General features: G+C 41.1%; 3 protein-coding genes across 3 annotated transcripts; 2 read left to right on the top strand and 1 right to left on the bottom strand.

The window, feature by feature from the left end:
* The first annotated feature begins 2,264 nt into the window (after window positions 1-2,264).
* LOC115752411 (laccase-14-like) lies at window positions 2,265-5,335 on the top strand. Its single transcript, XM_030690573.2, has 7 exons — window positions 2,265-2,428; window positions 2,962-3,116; window positions 3,195-3,436; window positions 3,549-3,674; window positions 3,808-4,396; window positions 4,596-4,945; window positions 5,055-5,335. Exons 1-7 carry the CDS (start codon window positions 2,345-2,347, stop codon window positions 5,192-5,194), a joined length of 1,686 nt encoding a protein of 561 aa, XP_030546433.2. The 5' UTR covers window positions 2,265-2,344; the 3' UTR covers window positions 5,195-5,335.
* Window positions 5,336-8,766: 3,431 nt separating this feature from the next.
* On the top strand, window positions 8,767-10,835 carry LOC115752417 (protein NRT1/ PTR FAMILY 2.3-like). Its single transcript, XM_030690592.2, has 3 exons — window positions 8,767-8,885; window positions 9,426-9,855; window positions 9,935-10,835. Exons 2-3 carry the CDS (start codon window positions 9,449-9,451, stop codon window positions 10,158-10,160), a joined length of 633 nt encoding a protein of 210 aa, XP_030546452.2. The 5' UTR covers window positions 8,767-8,885; window positions 9,426-9,448; the 3' UTR covers window positions 10,161-10,835.
* Window positions 10,836-14,664: 3,829 nt separating this feature from the next.
* On the bottom strand, window positions 14,665-15,894 carry LOC115752418 (cyclin-D3-2-like). Its single transcript, XM_030690593.2, has 2 exons — window positions 15,351-15,894; window positions 14,665-15,247 (listed from the first exon to the last, which is right to left on the bottom strand). The coding sequence occupies exons 1-2, from the start codon at window positions 15,822-15,824 to the stop codon at window positions 14,813-14,815; spliced, it is 909 nt and encodes a 302-aa protein (XP_030546453.2). The 5' UTR covers window positions 15,825-15,894; the 3' UTR covers window positions 14,665-14,812.
* Window positions 15,895-16,123: the final 229 nt, after the last annotated feature.

The following is a 16,123-nucleotide window of genomic DNA, read 5'->3' as shown; positions in this document are numbered from 1 at the left end:
AATGACGATTTGCCCTTCAACAAATTGTCTTCAAAAAATTTAAAAACTAAAAGGCCATAATCAACATGTCAGCACGATGATTTGACGAACTTTAAAAATAACGGTTTACCATTCAAAAATGTCGCAAAAATTAAAAAATCAAAATTAATAAATGCCACAATCAAACCATAGACATTGTATTTTGATGACTTTAAAAGACGGTTTGTCCTCAAATTGTCTCCCAAAAAAATTTAAAAATCCAAAATAGTAAATGGCCACAATCATGGCCGACTAATTTTAACCTTAAAAAGACGATTTTGCCCTCCAAATCTTTCAAAAAATTAAAAAATCTCAAAATTAGAAATGACCATAATCAACCAGACATTCAGATTTTGCCACGACTTTAAAAATGACGGTTTGCCCTCTAGCAAAGTTTCCAAAAAATTGTAAAATCTCAAAAATTAGAAAGCCACAATCAACCATGGACGATTAGTATTTGGCCGACGACTTTAGAAGTGACGTTTGCCCCGCAAATTGTCTTTCAAAAAATTTAAAAAAATCTCAAAAATAGTCAATGACCATAATCAACCTAGGACATATTTGCGACGACTTTTAAAATACGGTTTTCCCTTCTAGTAAATTGTCTCCCAAAAAATTTTAAAAAGAAAATCCACAATCACGGCCAGATGATAGTTTGTTCCTCGGCATTTTTAAAAAGGAAATCATTATTTTGTTAAGTTTTTAATAATAATTATTTTATTTATAAATTGTTTCTTTGAAGCTTATTTTATTGGGTAATTAATAAGAATATTGATAAAAGAAAGTTAGATATATGAAAAATATGTTATTTTCATAATAGATAATAATCGAACCAATACATGTACTAACGATGTCGTCTCCTACCGACATCCCGTTGCAACGGGCCTCTTGCTCGCGGGTCTAGTATGACGACGAAGAGGGAGGAGGAGGATGCGACAGGAGGATGAAAGAGAAGGCATATCTTGGAAAAATACCCCAAACATACATATCCTCTAGAAGCCCAATAAAAAGTAGGAAATCGGACCAACGAAGAGAAAAAAGAGATCCCCGGAAAGGGGAAAAAAGGACGAACCGCAGGAAACCGTCTAGTCTAATCATTGTATGAACGAAGGAAGCACAACACAGAGCAGGAGTCCTCCGTCGAAAACTGTCATCGAGGCCCAACGGGTGTCGCGTAGGGTGGGGTGGGGCATCACGTTAGCCGCCTCTCCTCATCGGGCATATAGCATGCCCAGCTAAACGAAATCAAAGGAGAGATGAGCTTTGGAGGGCGAAACGAGGAAGACCATGGATGCTTTCAACAGAACCTCGGCTCAAGCAGAGCCGAAGGCTAGGCTGTGAAAGGCTATACACCTCACGTCAATTAAAGGGAAGCACCCGAATATAACGGGAAAAAACCCGCCTTGCTTGCGCTTGCTCGGCACTATAATGCCGAAGAACCCCGCACCCAGTCCGAGCCGGTCCTAGTCAGCATTAAGACTACCGAGCGGGTCTTGCTCCACTAAGACGCCGCGACCTCAAAACGTAAATAAGTTTTTCCCCAATTTGGTAAATTTTTTTTTTATGCAATTTGAAAAAAAGCCCACGAGTTATTCTTTCTTATTTGTTTGCTGTATTTGGTGAATCACAAGGAGAACCACTTTTCTCTTGTGCTTCTTCTTCTTCTTCTTTTGTGTGTGTGTGTGGAAAGATACAATTTTTCTGCTGAGCAGAATATCTTGACTAACTAGTGGCTCTGTTTACCGTAGTATCATGGGACAGGTCGACCTGTGTCCACGAAAGAACCACATGGGAGGGGGTCGGGAAACTTGTTCGGAAAACGTTGACATCTAGCGTCTCCAGAAGAGAACAAAACAGGAATCGATAACGAGTCTTGCAGTAGTTGATGAGCGCGTAAAGAAAATGTTTTCTTTCAGACTCTCTCTTTCTTGGCGGTTGTGACTAAGCAAAGGCAAGAGAAAGTTCAACCGCTCCTTCCTCTGCGGTGCTCTTCAGCCAATCTTCTTCTTCTTCTTTCTATTCTTCGTGGAGACACGAGAAAAATGAGCGCGAGCCTTTGAAAGACGAATGCTCGTTCTTTTTTTTTTCTTCTACCTTCTTTAATTTTTATTCGCTGTGATGTCAGAGGACACGTTGTTTTGGTGGCAACACGACGACGCCGTTTTCATGTGGGGGCAGACGGGGAGCGTCTCGGCAGAGACCACCAAGCACCGACAGAAGTTCCCTATAAGAAGGCCCCCCTTCAATGGAAGGTGAAGGTCACACAAGAAGAAAGAGACTGATCACAACACAAGTTTAGAGAGAGAGAGAGAGAGAGAGAGAAGAGATGGGAAGACTTCTAGGGTTTGGGTTCGCTCTGACCCTGCTGTTTTGCATGGCTCAAGGCGATGTCCTCCACTATGATTTCGTGGTGAGTATGAACGTCTCCTTCCTGTGCTCTTTTAAGTGCGCCTTTTCTTGGCCAGACGGATCATTTGTTACAAGTTTTAGACTCCTTTGGAGACGCTACAGTCGAACCACGATCTCATAATTCGTAGATGATCGTCTTTTTGCGGCGATGATCGTCGCATCTAAATCTCTTAGCTAGCTAAATCTTGGACTATGCTCGAGGCCGAGTGTTACAGCATTCATATACCAAACTACATGCGTTTTTTTTTTTTTTCTTGATGATTTCAACTTATTGAATGTTTGGTAGTAATCCCAAAATGTCTAAGGGTGCTATGATTTATTTTACTTATTCTTCTGGGAGAAGGTTTCCATTTCCAACCAACCCCATCTGGACTCTTCCTTCCAGAAGAAAGTGCAGACGCGGGCCTTTGAATTGATTGATGTTAGTCGTAGATAGTGGCGCACCAAAAGGGCTCTACATCAATTTAATAAGAGAGATTGTTTTAGATGTATAACGGTCCAAGTGACATGGGAGGATTTCTTTATTGGTGGCAGGTGAAGGAGACACCTGTGGAGATATTGTGCGAGACGAACCGGACCGTATTGACCGTGAATGGTATGTTTCCTGGGCCGGAGATCCGTGCTCACAAGGGCGACACCATTTACGTCAATGTCACCAACACAGGACCTTATGGAATCACCATTCACTGGTAACAATAATAAATCCATCCCCCCCCCCTCCCTCTCTCTCTCTCTCTCTCTCTCTCTAATAATGTACACACTTGTAGGCACGGAGTGAGACAAATAAGGTATCCCTGGTCGGACGGCCCAGAGTACATCACACAGTGCCCGATCCCCACGAACTCAAGCTTCCTTCAGAAAGTTACACTCACCGAAGAAGAAGGCACGCTGTGGTGGCATGCTCACAGCGACTGGACACGCGCCACTATCCACGGCCCTATAATCATTTTGCCTGTCAACGGCACCGATTACCCTTATGAGTTTGACGAACAACACACAATCGTGATCTGTAAGCTATTTTCGACTTACTTAAACAACAGAAATAAGTTTTTCACTCGCACACGCACAAATAACAATTTGTATTGGTTTTCTTACCAAAATTACAATTTGGCATGATGTAGCTGAATGGTATGCGAGAGATACTAAGGAAATAATAGACGAGGCTCTTGCTTCCGGAGGCGATCCAGACTTGTCCGTGGCCTATACCATCAATGGTCAACCAGGAGACACCTATACTTGCTCTAATGGTACTAATTCTAGACTTGAGTGTGATGATATATGCTATTAATATTAAAAAGAAATAGTCTTAATCAAAGTTAATGAAATAAAACTTTTTTACCTTATTGATTAATCCTTTTTTTTTTTTTTTCCCTTTTGCAGATTCGACGTATAATTTAACGGTTGTGCAAGGAAAAACATATCTCCTCCGGATCATCCACTCCGGGTTGAACGAAGAGATGTTCTTCGGCATAGCCGAGCACAATATCACTGTGGTCGGGATGGACGGAGCTTATTTGAAGCCGCTTAATACCAACTACCTCATGATAACTCCCGGTCAAACGATGGACGTTTTGGTCACGGCGAACCAAACCCTTGGTCGCTACTACATGGTGTTCAGTCCATTCGTGGACACCAATGCCCCGTCCAACGAGAACGTCACGAGGGGGATATTCCAATACAGCGGCTATAACGAATCGGAGACTCCCACGTTACCCGAGCTTCCGGGTTTTACCAACAAAAGCGACGCTGGAAACTTCACTATCCAGCTGAGGAGTTTGAACAGCGAAGATCATCCTTCCACTGTTCCGACCAGCATTACTAGGAACATTACGATCACGGTGTCCGTGAATCAGCAGCCATGTCCTGCTAATCAAACATGTACCGGTCCAGACGGCAGTATGCATTCGGCAAGCTTGAACAACATAAGTTTTTGGGCTCCCTCGATTAGCATTCTCCAAGCATACTACAAGTACGTAAATCGCTAGACCTACAAATCTTGATCCTATTTGTTTTGATTGAATATCTTTCTCAAGGCGATAGAGTTGATTCGGGCGTAAATATTCTCTAAATAGAAGCAATTTAACCGGTTAAAACCTTCATCGTCTTAAAGCAAAGGCGTAATTCATCATCTAAATGTGTCTATAACAATATGTTTGTGGTGTGTGCAGCAATACAAGTGGAGTCTACAACAAAACCTTTCCGGATGAACCACCTTTTGTGTTCGACTACACCGGGAATGTTTCGGCCTTAGGGGAAGCTGCCAACGTGAGTACCGAAGTGTTGATGATTAACTATGACGAGGAGGTCGAGATAAGATTCCAGGGGACCAATTTCGGAGCAGCGGAGAATCACCCGATGCATTTACACGGCTATAGCTTTTATGTCGTCGGAATGGGCGACGGAAATTTTAGCGACACCTACATATCAGAGTATAATACAGTGGATCCGCCTTACGTCAACACCGTCGGACTCCCCAAGAACGGGTGGACAGCGATTAGATTCAAAGCCGATAATCCAGGTACTATGACTCCATTGATTGAAAAGGCATATGAACATGTAGTTTTCGTGGATTTAGACTTGTGTGTGAATGCAAAATTGACAGATTAGTCTTTTTCGGGCGCTTGTAGGAGTGTGGTTCATGCACTGTCACTTAGAACGCCATGCGAGCTGGGGAATGGACACGGTCCTCATCGTCAGAGACGGGACGAGCAGCGACCAGAAGATGCTTGCGCCTCCCGGAGATATGCCTCCTTGTTCCGGATCGTAATCAGGATGTTGTTTGATTCGAGTTCTTAGGACAAAGGCTATAGATATCCTTCTGGGAATAAATCATCTGAATCTTGTATCGGACTTTGCAGTAAAGCATCATCAGTCTAATAAGTTTCGATCGTAACATTTGTTTTGGCAAGGCAAAAAGTTTTTCTTCGATTCCATGAGTGATTTGAAATTGTATCTGTACGGTGCCGACGATGAATCCAAAAATAATTTATAGAGGCGAAATTTTCAATGATCGTTTCAGTAAGTTTGTAGGACAAATTCAGCATAGTTAAATAAATTTATTATGTAAACTAACATATGTGTTCCACAATGTCATAGCCAAAATGCATGCAACTTTCAATCTTGACATGAAAGAGTCAATACAAGCGGAATCATTAATGACTGGATCTGTTATCCATTGAGAAAGTTTTAGGTAGTCCTGTCCCCATCATATTTGCATAGTCCTGAACCACTCAGTGATTCGGTAGGCGCCTCTAGCGGAGAAATAAGATGGGTTGTGTCAAACCGTGGATGAGAGTTTGCGATTCTTCCGGTTCCCCGCTTCGCTAAGGTTTTTCGACTATAATGCCACTAAAATATCTAAGTGTGTGTATATGGATAATTAAATGAAATAATATTTAGTATTCTAAAAAAAAAATATTGTACAAAGTAGGTTTATATTGGTTAAATTAAAAAGTTTAGAATTTAATTTACAACTAATTGGGTAATTATCTCATCTTGTGCCCATGTATTGGCCAAAGCCCACACAGGTCTCTTCATATTTGAGTTCAATGGCCCAAATCTTAAAACACTTGGCCCATGTTAAAATTCTACACTCCAGTCAAATTACCCACACTGAGGTCGATTGTCATTTATTCAACTTTGGAACCAACAGGCATGTTAGCTCGCTCGCGAGATATGGTGGCAAAGGGCCTATTATTTATTATTATTTTTGGATTGACCGGAGCAACAATACAATTTTTGTGGCTCAAATTTCATCAATGGCTCATATTATTTTGGCCCATGAGAAAAAGAGGAGAGAGATGACCACCGGGTAGACCGCATGTAAAGTATAGTTTTGAACTAGGCTTTCGTGTGTAGATGACAATTAACGTGAGCACATTTCAAAGGTAACATGATCTCTAGCGTTACCCGGCATTCCTTCATATTTATACTGGGCTTACGAAATGCCAAGCCTGCATTGTTTCGGAGAATCATAGTTATGTCAGTTACTGTTACTTGCGCTTGATTGAAACATGATAGTCTATTTTTCCTATTGTCCCCACAATGTAGGGTTTGGACTATAATGCCACTAAAATCTAACACCTTGTATATGGCATGTTTAACGAAATAATATTTAGTATTCTAAAATGCAAATTTCATCCCATCGTAGGTTTATATCTGGTAAATTTAAAGAAGTTTAGCTAGATTTAAGTTACAAGAAGCTTGGGTAATCTATAGACTCATCTAGATGCCACATGTTGGCCCAAGAAACTAAGATTGTCATGCTAAGCATGCTTTAGGGTTCAATGGCCCAAATCGTGATGCACATGGCTGATAAAATCTACAAAACTCCAGTCAACTTACCCTTACTGAGGTCGATTGTACATGCTATTCAACTTTGGAACCCACAGGCATGTAAGCTCGTGAATTTGGTGGCAGAATCGGACCCTTTGTCGATAGTACGATGTTCGAGAACTATGCAACACGTTGGTTAGACGAAGATGGCCGGTGGCCCTTGCCCAGAGAAAGAGAGGAGAGAGATGACCACCCTCCCTCGCGCGAAAGTATAGTTTTGAACTAGGGCTTTCGTCGTGTAGATGACAATTAACGTGAGCACATTTCAAAGGTAACATGATCTCTAGCATTACCCGGCATTCCTTCATATTTATGTTAGACTTACGAAATGCCAAGATTCCCTATTTCGAAAAAAATCATAGTTATTTCACATGTACTGATACTGAATTTGTATGAAAATCAAGATTGTCTATTTTATAAAGGCTGTCTGATCCCCACAATGTAGGGTTTGCAGCCCTTCACCTAAATCTAATACCTTTCGGCCCATGTCTAACGATAAAGCATCGAGTTAAAATCATGCAATCTGGTCACATCTTAACTCTAATTTAGTGGGCTAGTCAAGGAAAGAAGCTTGTAACTTAGACTAATTAGATGCGACATGGCCCTAAAAGCAACCTAAGATTGTCATGCTAAGCATGCTTTAGGGTTGTCGAAACACGTGATGCAGGGTGTGACGAAACACAAACCTTAGCTTTCATGAGCATTGAACCACAGTTCTTTTAATTTATAATTATGTTAAACTTCTTAGTTTTAAATCCTTTAAAAAATATGAAGAGCATATGTCGAACGAATCTTGATATCAAAAAAATAAATACCTAAAAAAAACGTCCGATCCCTTCTTTGCGGCCTTCACCTAATTCCAATACCTGGGCCATTCTCAAAAGCATTGAGTTAAAATATGCAATTAGTCACCAATATGGGAGATGAGTCATCAAATTATACTTTTTCAGACTCATTTCACGAATTATGGAGAGTAGAATCGATTTACAATGCACGAAATTGTGTTTAAAATGCGTTTTTGTTATGGTCTCACGTTTTCGGTTCCGGGATTTCTTGATATATAATTGACTTGATTTGATAAAACGAGATTTCGGTAATTTCCGGTGTAGATTTCCTTTATGCTTTTGGGAATGCTCCCCGCAATAAGAGCTGTTACCATCACTTCACAACTCACTACTACCATCCATCACTTTTATTCTATATCAACAGCCTAAATTTCCCGAATTTACTTGCACACATCAAACCTGTCGAAATGGCGAGCTTCGACTTGAACATAGAGAAGCAGGATGTCGATGCAGAAATCTCATATTCTTGGAGCAACAAACGAGCTGGTTGGATCACTTTCCCCTTCCTCGTGGGTTGGTTTCTCTCTCTGCGTGTGCATGCGCACTAGATTTGTCACCAACATTTAAATCTCATTTGCAGAGTTATGCAAGGGGTTCATCCCATAATAATGCATGCATTTCACATATTATATCGTCCCTGACAATACTGTTAGGAAATTATTTCCCTTTGTGAAATTGGACTTACATCTGAAGCATTAACAGTACATTAATCTCAAGAACTGGAGTCTTCACACCAAGTTTGACTATACATTTCCTTTTTAGTCAGAAAACTTATGAATTTGCCATTTGTGACAGTCTTAGATCGAAAGTTTGACATGGCGGGTTAGTTCAATTTATGCAGGGGCATTGGTGTTCCTGGGGGTAGGTGGAACGGGGTGGCTGATGAACTTGAACGTGCTTCTCATCGAAGAATTCAACGCGAAGAGCATCGACGCGGCGCATATTTTCAATGTCGTCAATGGTTGCATGAATTTCCTTCCCCTTCTTGCCGCGATCGTCGCCGACTCTTTCCCCGGCTGCTTTTGGGTCGCCTCCATCTCATCTTCTATTGCCGTGATGGTAATGAATCAAATCCATAACAGCATTTGAGGAAAATCAAGAACATGAATGCGTTGTGATATCCCTAATTGATCATCATCTTTCTTTGCTAACATTGTAAGGAGTACTTCTTTTATCCCTAACAACGACCCTGGCTCCATTGAGGCCTGACCCCATACGTTGGCAAATCGAGCTCCTGCGCAACCCCATCGAAGCTTCAATTTGGGGTCCTTTACGCGGGTAATGTAGGAGCCAAAAGCGTTGCAGAAATTTGGAGGTTTCAATGCGAGAGAGAATTCGAGTATGCAAATATGAGAGTAGTATTCAAATAGCCTTTGCTAAGGCTTTACACAAAGAAAAATACAAGCTTTGCTCTAAGCTTGAGTACAAATTCACTCTCTCTAACTCTCTCCACTCTAAGGCTACACTATTACAAGTTTAATTCTAGTACCTATTTATAGAGGAATTCCACCCCCAAGGGACTCCAAAAATTTGCCGACTATAATGTGAACACGAGGAAGCTCCACCGGCTTCAATTTCAGAACAAAACTGCCGCAATTTTTTTTGTTATCCCATCCACTTGCCGAACTTCACCGCCGAAGAGTGTGAACGAAGAAGATGCTGCCACATGTTTCCATCCAAAGTCCACTTGCATGCGAGTTTGACAAGTCAAACTCCCTATCCACCGCCAATAACAAGAGAAAGTGAACTTTGGTGCATCTACTTTTTCTTCTTCTTTTTAATTTTCTTTCCAAAAAATCAATTTTATATTCTCAACAGGTATAGCCCTAGCGACTCTCGGCATGTCGGGAACGAGGCTGACCATGGTGACTTTGGGAGCGAACCAATTCCAAACCCAGCAAGACCAATCCACCTTCATCAACTGGATCTTGGGCTTCCAGTTTGGGTCTCTCATCGTTGGGAGCACGGTCATTGTGTACATCGAGGACAGCGTGAGCTGGGGCCTAGGGTTTTGGCTATGTGTCGCCGTGAACGTTATTGGCCTCGCTATTTTCTTGCTCGGAAGCCGGTTTTACCGCCATGGCAAGCCCCGGGGGAGTCCGTTCCTGACCTTAGCTCGCGTCGTCTTTGCTAGTATCCGGAAGAGGAAGATCACGGTCACATCCGACGATGCCGACAATTACTACTATGGACAAGACAGAAACAGTGAGGCAAAGGTTGTGCTCGTACAGCCTCGAAAGAACTTGAGGTAAAGACATGAGAATGTTAGACGTGCACTTTCTGAACTCCAGTGAAAAAATTTCGTTTTCCTTTTGACCTTTTGGCAGGTTCTTCAACCGCGAAGCCTTGAAAACCGAAGGAGACGCCAAGTCCGATGGCTCCGAAGCGAAAAGCCGGAGGCTATGCACGGTTGGCGAAGTGCAAGATCTGAAAACCCCAATAAGTGTGCTGCCATTATGGTTAACCGCCATATTCTTGGCCACTCCAATGGCTGCCCAAAGCAGCTTGACAATCCTCCAAGCTCTCGCGACCGACCGCCACTTAGGACCCTGATCCGAGATCCCGCCCGGGTCGGTCCTTGCCTTGACCACCGTCGCCGCGGTGCTGTCCATCGCCATCACCGATCGCTTCCTATGCCCCATGTGGCAGAAGCGGATGGGCTCGGCCCCGTCTTTGCTCCAGCGAATTGGGGTGGGCCACATTTTGAATGCGCTAGGAATGGTTATATATCTGCACTAGTTGAATCACTCAGGCTCCAATCAGCCCCACTCCAGTAACCGTCCCATGCCGGCATCAATGTCTGTCTTGTGGCTATTCCCTCAACTTGTGGTTGTTGGGTTTGGTGAGGCGTTTCATCTGCCCGGACATGTCACGTTCTATTACCAGAAGTTCCCGAAGAAATTCTTTAACAACGCGACCACTATGATCACCACAGCAGAGGGGATCGCCTACTACCTGAGCACCGTACTGGTCGATCTGGCCCATCGGCACACGGGATGGTTGCCGGAGAATTTGAATGACGGGAGGCTGGACCTTGTGTACTAGACTCTGGCTGGGGTTGGGGTGGTGAATTTTGGCTATTATTGTACAATTGCTAGGTTCTACAGAGATGGGGATGGCAGTAACTCCTAGCTAGCGTGAAATTTGTAAAAACTAATAATGTCACTTGCAATGAACAAGAATGAGAGATTGGACCCGACAAGCTAGAAATTCAGCGTTATGCTTACCAAAAAAGGGAAAAATTAACATGTATTTGATTAATTAGTGACAGTTTTCGTTGTTTAGGTATCAACGCTCTGAAATTATTTGAACGTTGTGGGAATTTCCTTCGCAAAGTACTTGAATTTTGTGTCATCTTGAAAATTATTAATAAGTTATATTTGACTATTCATTAGATGGAGAGCAAAATTTTATTGCTCGGACTAAATTGGTACTAATACAATTGTTTTAGGACTTTTCTTATACTTTTCCCTAATTTTCTAAGACAAGTCAATTGGCTAATGTAATATGTCGGAAGTAATTTATACTTACCTACATTCGTTAAATTCACAATCTTTTTAATTGGGATATGTAAATAAAAATCGTTTCCACTTGGCCGGGAAAAGCACTTTAAGGAAATAATATACTTTTTTTTTGGTCCAAGGAAATAATATACTTAAAAAGGTATATAACTTGTTATTGCAGGTTATGAGCTGGAATATGGTACACCATTAGTACTTCAACCTCACCCAGGATGGATCGGTGTACTACGATTGTAATGAACAAACAAGTTATATTCGTTCTGCCGATACTAATTCATTCCTAAACCTTTTTAAATTTTATCAATTTAGTCCTAATCATTTACACAAAATGTCAATATAATCCTTTCGATGAAGTCTCAATAGAAATCCCTAACGTGGCGGTTCATTCATCGTTGGCCATCTTACGCCACACACTGTTACCTCAATGATTTCTGATGAAATTTTTTTTAAAGGATAATATTTATAAATTTCGTAAAGGTTTATGATTAAATTAATAAAATTAAAAAATTTCATACTAAATTGATATTCGTGCAATTGATTTGACAACATTTCATAAATAATATACGTCATGTGGGTGGGTGTATATGAACTCTACCTCCACGTTACAATTTATGGGTGGGTTGACGTACAAGGTGTATTAATTCACTGAGGGAAAGTCATCCCTCTGTCAAGACATTGGAGCACTTGTACGGTGTTAATTTACATGTCCATGTGTGTCTCCATGTTAATCTCGGAATTGCAATAGTTGAAGTCACGTTTCTTATATGCAAGATTTTTACCTTCTCATCATATACCTATATAAACACAACAAGAAATAATCACAACAATAATAATTTGATGTCGCCTTTCTCTTGTCCGCTCTTTCTTCTTCTTCTTCTTAGTGGATTGATTAGCCGCAATGCCGATCGGCGCCCTCTTATCTGCGCTGACGCTAGCCTTGCCATGCCGTCACCATTGCCGCAAAGCCCTCACGAACACCTACCCATAAGTTCAAATTAGCTTAATATGCAATCTATTAAATTTGAATTGTAGTCGAAATAATATGCCAATTAAACAATCTTTCTTCATGAATATAAATATCATTTGTCATCTTGAAAAGGAGACTAGTGTTTTGTGGTTTAAGTTTTGAAATGAATTGACACTAGCAATATTCTCGTGCATCCCCAACCTTTTCTATAAAAATAAAGGCAAAAGGACATCAAAAGTGCTAAATTTTATGTACGACACTCGGTTTAGTGCCATTTTTTTTCGAAACACTTAAGTGCCAATTTTTTTTTTTAAAATGATTATTTTAGTGCCAACTCCGATCAACCCGACTGGAAATTCTACGTGACATTTTTAATGGCTCACGCTTTTTTCACTTCCTTTATAGCTTTGACACTCCTTTTTTCATATGTTTCGATCATTCTATCATTTGTGTGGCCCACCACTTCTGATATAATTTTATATGATTCCCTTTTATTTTCAACTCTTTTGTTTCGTTTTTTCTATTTTTCCCTTGCGGTTCCACTTTCCTCCTCCAATATTACCTTCCATGGCGCAAGAAGTTCCGATCTTTTGCTCGTTTCTTTCATAATTTTTTTTTTTCCATTTGTTTCGTTCGTGGGTTCTTCATCTGCATCCACATGGGTTTTATTTGCCACCACCCAATTGTGTCTAATACTGTATGTTGCGATTCTTGAATTTGTTTTCTTTTCCCTTTCTGTGTTTCTTACTTCTTCGCCTGCAGCTTTGATGGAGAAATTTATAGGGAAGTTTTTTTTTTTTTTTTTTTGCTTCTTGTCGAGAGAGCACTGAGTGTCAATTGACTTTTAGAGTTTTCTTGGTACCAAGTTCAAATCATGGCTTGAGGATGACGATTTTTTTATGCCTCTCTGGCACAACAGGGCTCTCTTCGTATAGAATTTTCTTGATAGCAAGTTCAATTCATTGCTTCAGGCTGAAGATGATTAATGCCCCATCCATGAAAGGTAATCTCGGAGGAGGAAAGGGGCTCACGCTGGGGAGGTCATCGGTGAGCCCAATGGTGCCGACAAAAGTGTGGAGGAGGACGGAATTGGCATCGTAGATAATAAATAGAGAACGTCAAGAGGGTTTTTAGGAGGAGTGATGATGCGGATGTCATTAGTAATACGTTTCTGGATCGATTGGATCAACACAAATCTAATCGGAAGGCGAAACGGTGATGCAGCTAGAACCAGCGGATCGGGTCGACGATGTCGGATTAAGCTCAAATTCGGTAGGCTAAAGTAAAACGGCGTCCTGATCAATATTCATGGCCTTTGGCTATGACTAACGATGAATTTTGGCCGTTCGAGAATGTCTAGATGGGTTTTCCTATTTTTTTTAGTATTTTTCGGGCTTAATTTTATTTCAGTGGCACTTTTGTAATTTTCCGTTTTTTGATATTTTGATTCCTAATTGGACTAGGGTTAGAATAACACCCTATAAAAGATGTTTATCATGTTTTTTGAAGTAGATGATCAATAATATTCATAGAATTTTCGAGATTTCTCTCCTTTAGCAAGGATTTTCTTGCGTTATTCGCTGAACGCTGCGTCAAGTGAGAGGCGTAGAAGGGAATCTCGTGCAAGAGAGAGACAGAGGAGGCTTGAGAAGGAAGGAAGAAGAATAGGAAGAAAGTGGCACCCGTAAGGGCAAAAAATGTAGAGACAAAATAAAAGGGTCAGCCAAAAAAAAAAAAGAATTTTATAAAATTATACCGGAAGTAGTGGGCCGTGCAAAGGATAAGATAGTCAAAACACACACAAAAATACATGTTAAAACCATAAGGGGAGTGAAAAAAGCGTAAATCTTTTTAATTAATAACATAAGCCCGCATGGCTCACCGGAGAATTCAATCAAAATTAAAAAAAATTATAAAAATATATAAAAAATTAAAAATTAAAAAATAGTTAAAAAAGCAACACCAAGATTTGCAGCATTTTTATCTGCAAAATGACAATCGCCGGCAATGGCAATCTCCAGCATCTCTGTCTGCAAAAACATCAGCGAAAAATTTGCTCGCTAATTTGTATTGAAAAAAAAATAGAAAAATAAGCTAAAAGAAAAAAAAATGAAACAAAATAAAGGAGGTTACATTGGTGAGGACTTTCCCACGTGGATTCATTTTTTATTTATAAATTCCATGTCATTAAAATGTTTTAATTAAAAATGCCATGTCACTAAAATATTTTAATTATAAATGTAACGCATATTTTTTGGTCGGAATCTTTAGTCGTTGGCATTCAAGTGATCGTTTTTTTTTTCTCCAATTTGGCATTTAAGTGATTCGGCGAAAAATTTTGGCACTAAAGTGAGCGTTGTACACAAACTTTAACACTTCCGGTGTTCTTCTACCTAAAAACAAAATGAAAGAAAAACGCACATATATAAATCCGGATTTAATACGTAGTATTTGGAGAATCTAATTTGTGATCATTGGAGCAATCATAATGTTTGCGAGAACATAAACTATCGTGGACGACCGACCATGCGAAATGATGGCCCGTCCAGCTCTTGGACGACCCTGGCCACCAAGCGGGCCCCTAACCAAGAAGTGACCGGCCTGCCGGCCAAGACCTGGGTGCCTGGAACTTGCCCAGAAGCTCACCTCGTGTCCGACTCGATTCATATGACTTGTAAATCCTATTTTGAAATCTTTGTTCTACACAACTTGGAATTCTATGCCTCTATCGTGCGATGACAATTCAGATGGGCACTTTTAAATTGCAGTTCACTTACTAACTCATAACACTCCTCGAATGTTCCCCCAGCCTCGCTCCACTTGAGACTATTGCAAAGAGCATTCCGGTACCGACCGATCTGACCGTCCTCATATCGCATCTTCTCCATCGAACGGCAAGTCACAACTGCTGCGATCACTGAAGGCCGGTGATGGAGAAACCTCGAATCGGAGACGAGGGCGAGGAGAGAGAGCTCGAACAAGGTCAAGAATTGATCCATCTGCGAGCTGGTGTGGAAGTGAAGCCTTCCAATGATGTGATTGAGGAAGGAAAATGGAGTGACCGAGTTCATCCTCCACTCGAGCTTAGAGAGCACTAGGAGCTCCATTCTTTGGACCGTCTTAGGCTCAAACTTATAGCTTGGCCCCTCAACCTGTGGGAATAGTATGGTGTTGAATTATTATTAAAATTACTAATTTTTAAGGCAAGCAGAATGACGAGCAAAAAAAAAACAAATTCACAAGATTTCAACATACTTGAAGAGCTGAAAGAGTTGGAACATGGATCTCATTAACTTTGGCAGCCAAAGAGAGACAAGCAACAGCCACCAACTGCACCATCCACGGCTTCATTTCCGCAACCCGGATGTTCGCGAGAAGCCGGTCATAATAGTCCACTGACAGGATCTCCGTCGTGCAAGAAAATGCGTAGTGCCGACACACTCGATGCGTCCACTTTATCGCCTCTCTACGAGCCCTGTCGAGAGCCGAGCCCTCTTGAAGATGTTCTCGGTAAATGCAGAATAGCTGCGCGGAATGTGCTTGCTCTTCTCTGGACAAGAGGCTTTGAAGCTCGAGGCCGTCTTCTTCTTCTTCTTCCTCTTCAAGCTTCTCTTGTTTCATGAATCGGTCGTGCCAACATGGCGACGATTCTTGGTCGCTTTGTTCTTTGGTTTGCTCTTCCATGAACCAATGTTGCTCACTGCAACGAAGATTCGGACTATCACACATGAGATTGGCGTGTTCTGATTCGGCTGTGTGATTCTTTCGAGCCCTTGTCTCTTAGATCTAGCTTTTCTAGTCAATACCTTTTGTGGGTCAACCTTCGTTAATAGATATAAATTCGTAAACATGAAGTAGATATTATATCTTTTAATTAGGTGGGTACAAAGAGACTTGTGGCTGGGAAATCATTAATTGAAGAGTTGATAGGGGTACCACACACGTGAAACCCAACGACATATGTAAGTGATAGTCGAGCCTTTTATCAACGTGGTCCATCGATCGACACATGTTACGAGCGCATAACG

The sequence above is a fragment of the Rhodamnia argentea genome, chromosome 3, assembly GCF_020921035.1.
Source record: "Rhodamnia argentea isolate NSW1041297 chromosome 3, ASM2092103v1, whole genome shotgun sequence".
Lineage (NCBI taxonomy): Eukaryota > Viridiplantae > Streptophyta > Magnoliopsida > Myrtales > Myrtaceae > Rhodamnia > Rhodamnia argentea.
The sequence above is the reverse complement of the archived record's forward strand: the minus strand, read 5'-3'. Positions and strand labels throughout refer to the sequence as shown.

Excerpts from the sequence above, each read along its gene's own strand:
- LOC115752411 (XM_030690573.2), top strand. The coding sequence starts at position 2,345 with ATGGGAAGACTTCTAGGGTTTGGGTTCGCTCTGACCCTGCTGTTTTGC. Across the intron at positions 3,437-3,548 it reads ACAACACACAATCGTGATCT|CTGAATGGTATGCGAGAGAT; the intron begins GTAAGCTATTTT and ends GGCATGATGTAG. Across the intron at positions 4,397-4,595 it reads ATTCTCCAAGCATACTACAA|CAATACAAGTGGAGTCTACA; the intron begins GTACGTAAATCG and ends TGGTGTGTGCAG.
- LOC115752417 (XM_030690592.2), top strand. The coding sequence starts at position 9,449 with ATGTCGGGAACGAGGCTGACCATGGTGACTTTGGGAGCGAACCAATTC. Across the intron at positions 9,856-9,934 it reads CAGCCTCGAAAGAACTTGAG|GTTCTTCAACCGCGAAGCCT; the intron begins GTAAAGACATGA and ends ACCTTTTGGCAG.
- LOC115752418 (XM_030690593.2), bottom strand. The coding sequence starts at position 15,824 with ATGTGTGATAGTCCGAATCTTCGTTGCAGTGAGCAACATTGGTTCATG. Across the intron at positions 15,248-15,350 it reads CAACTCTTTCAGCTCTTCAA|GTTGAGGGGCCAAGCTATAA; the intron begins GTATGTTGAAAT and ends CTATTCCCACAG.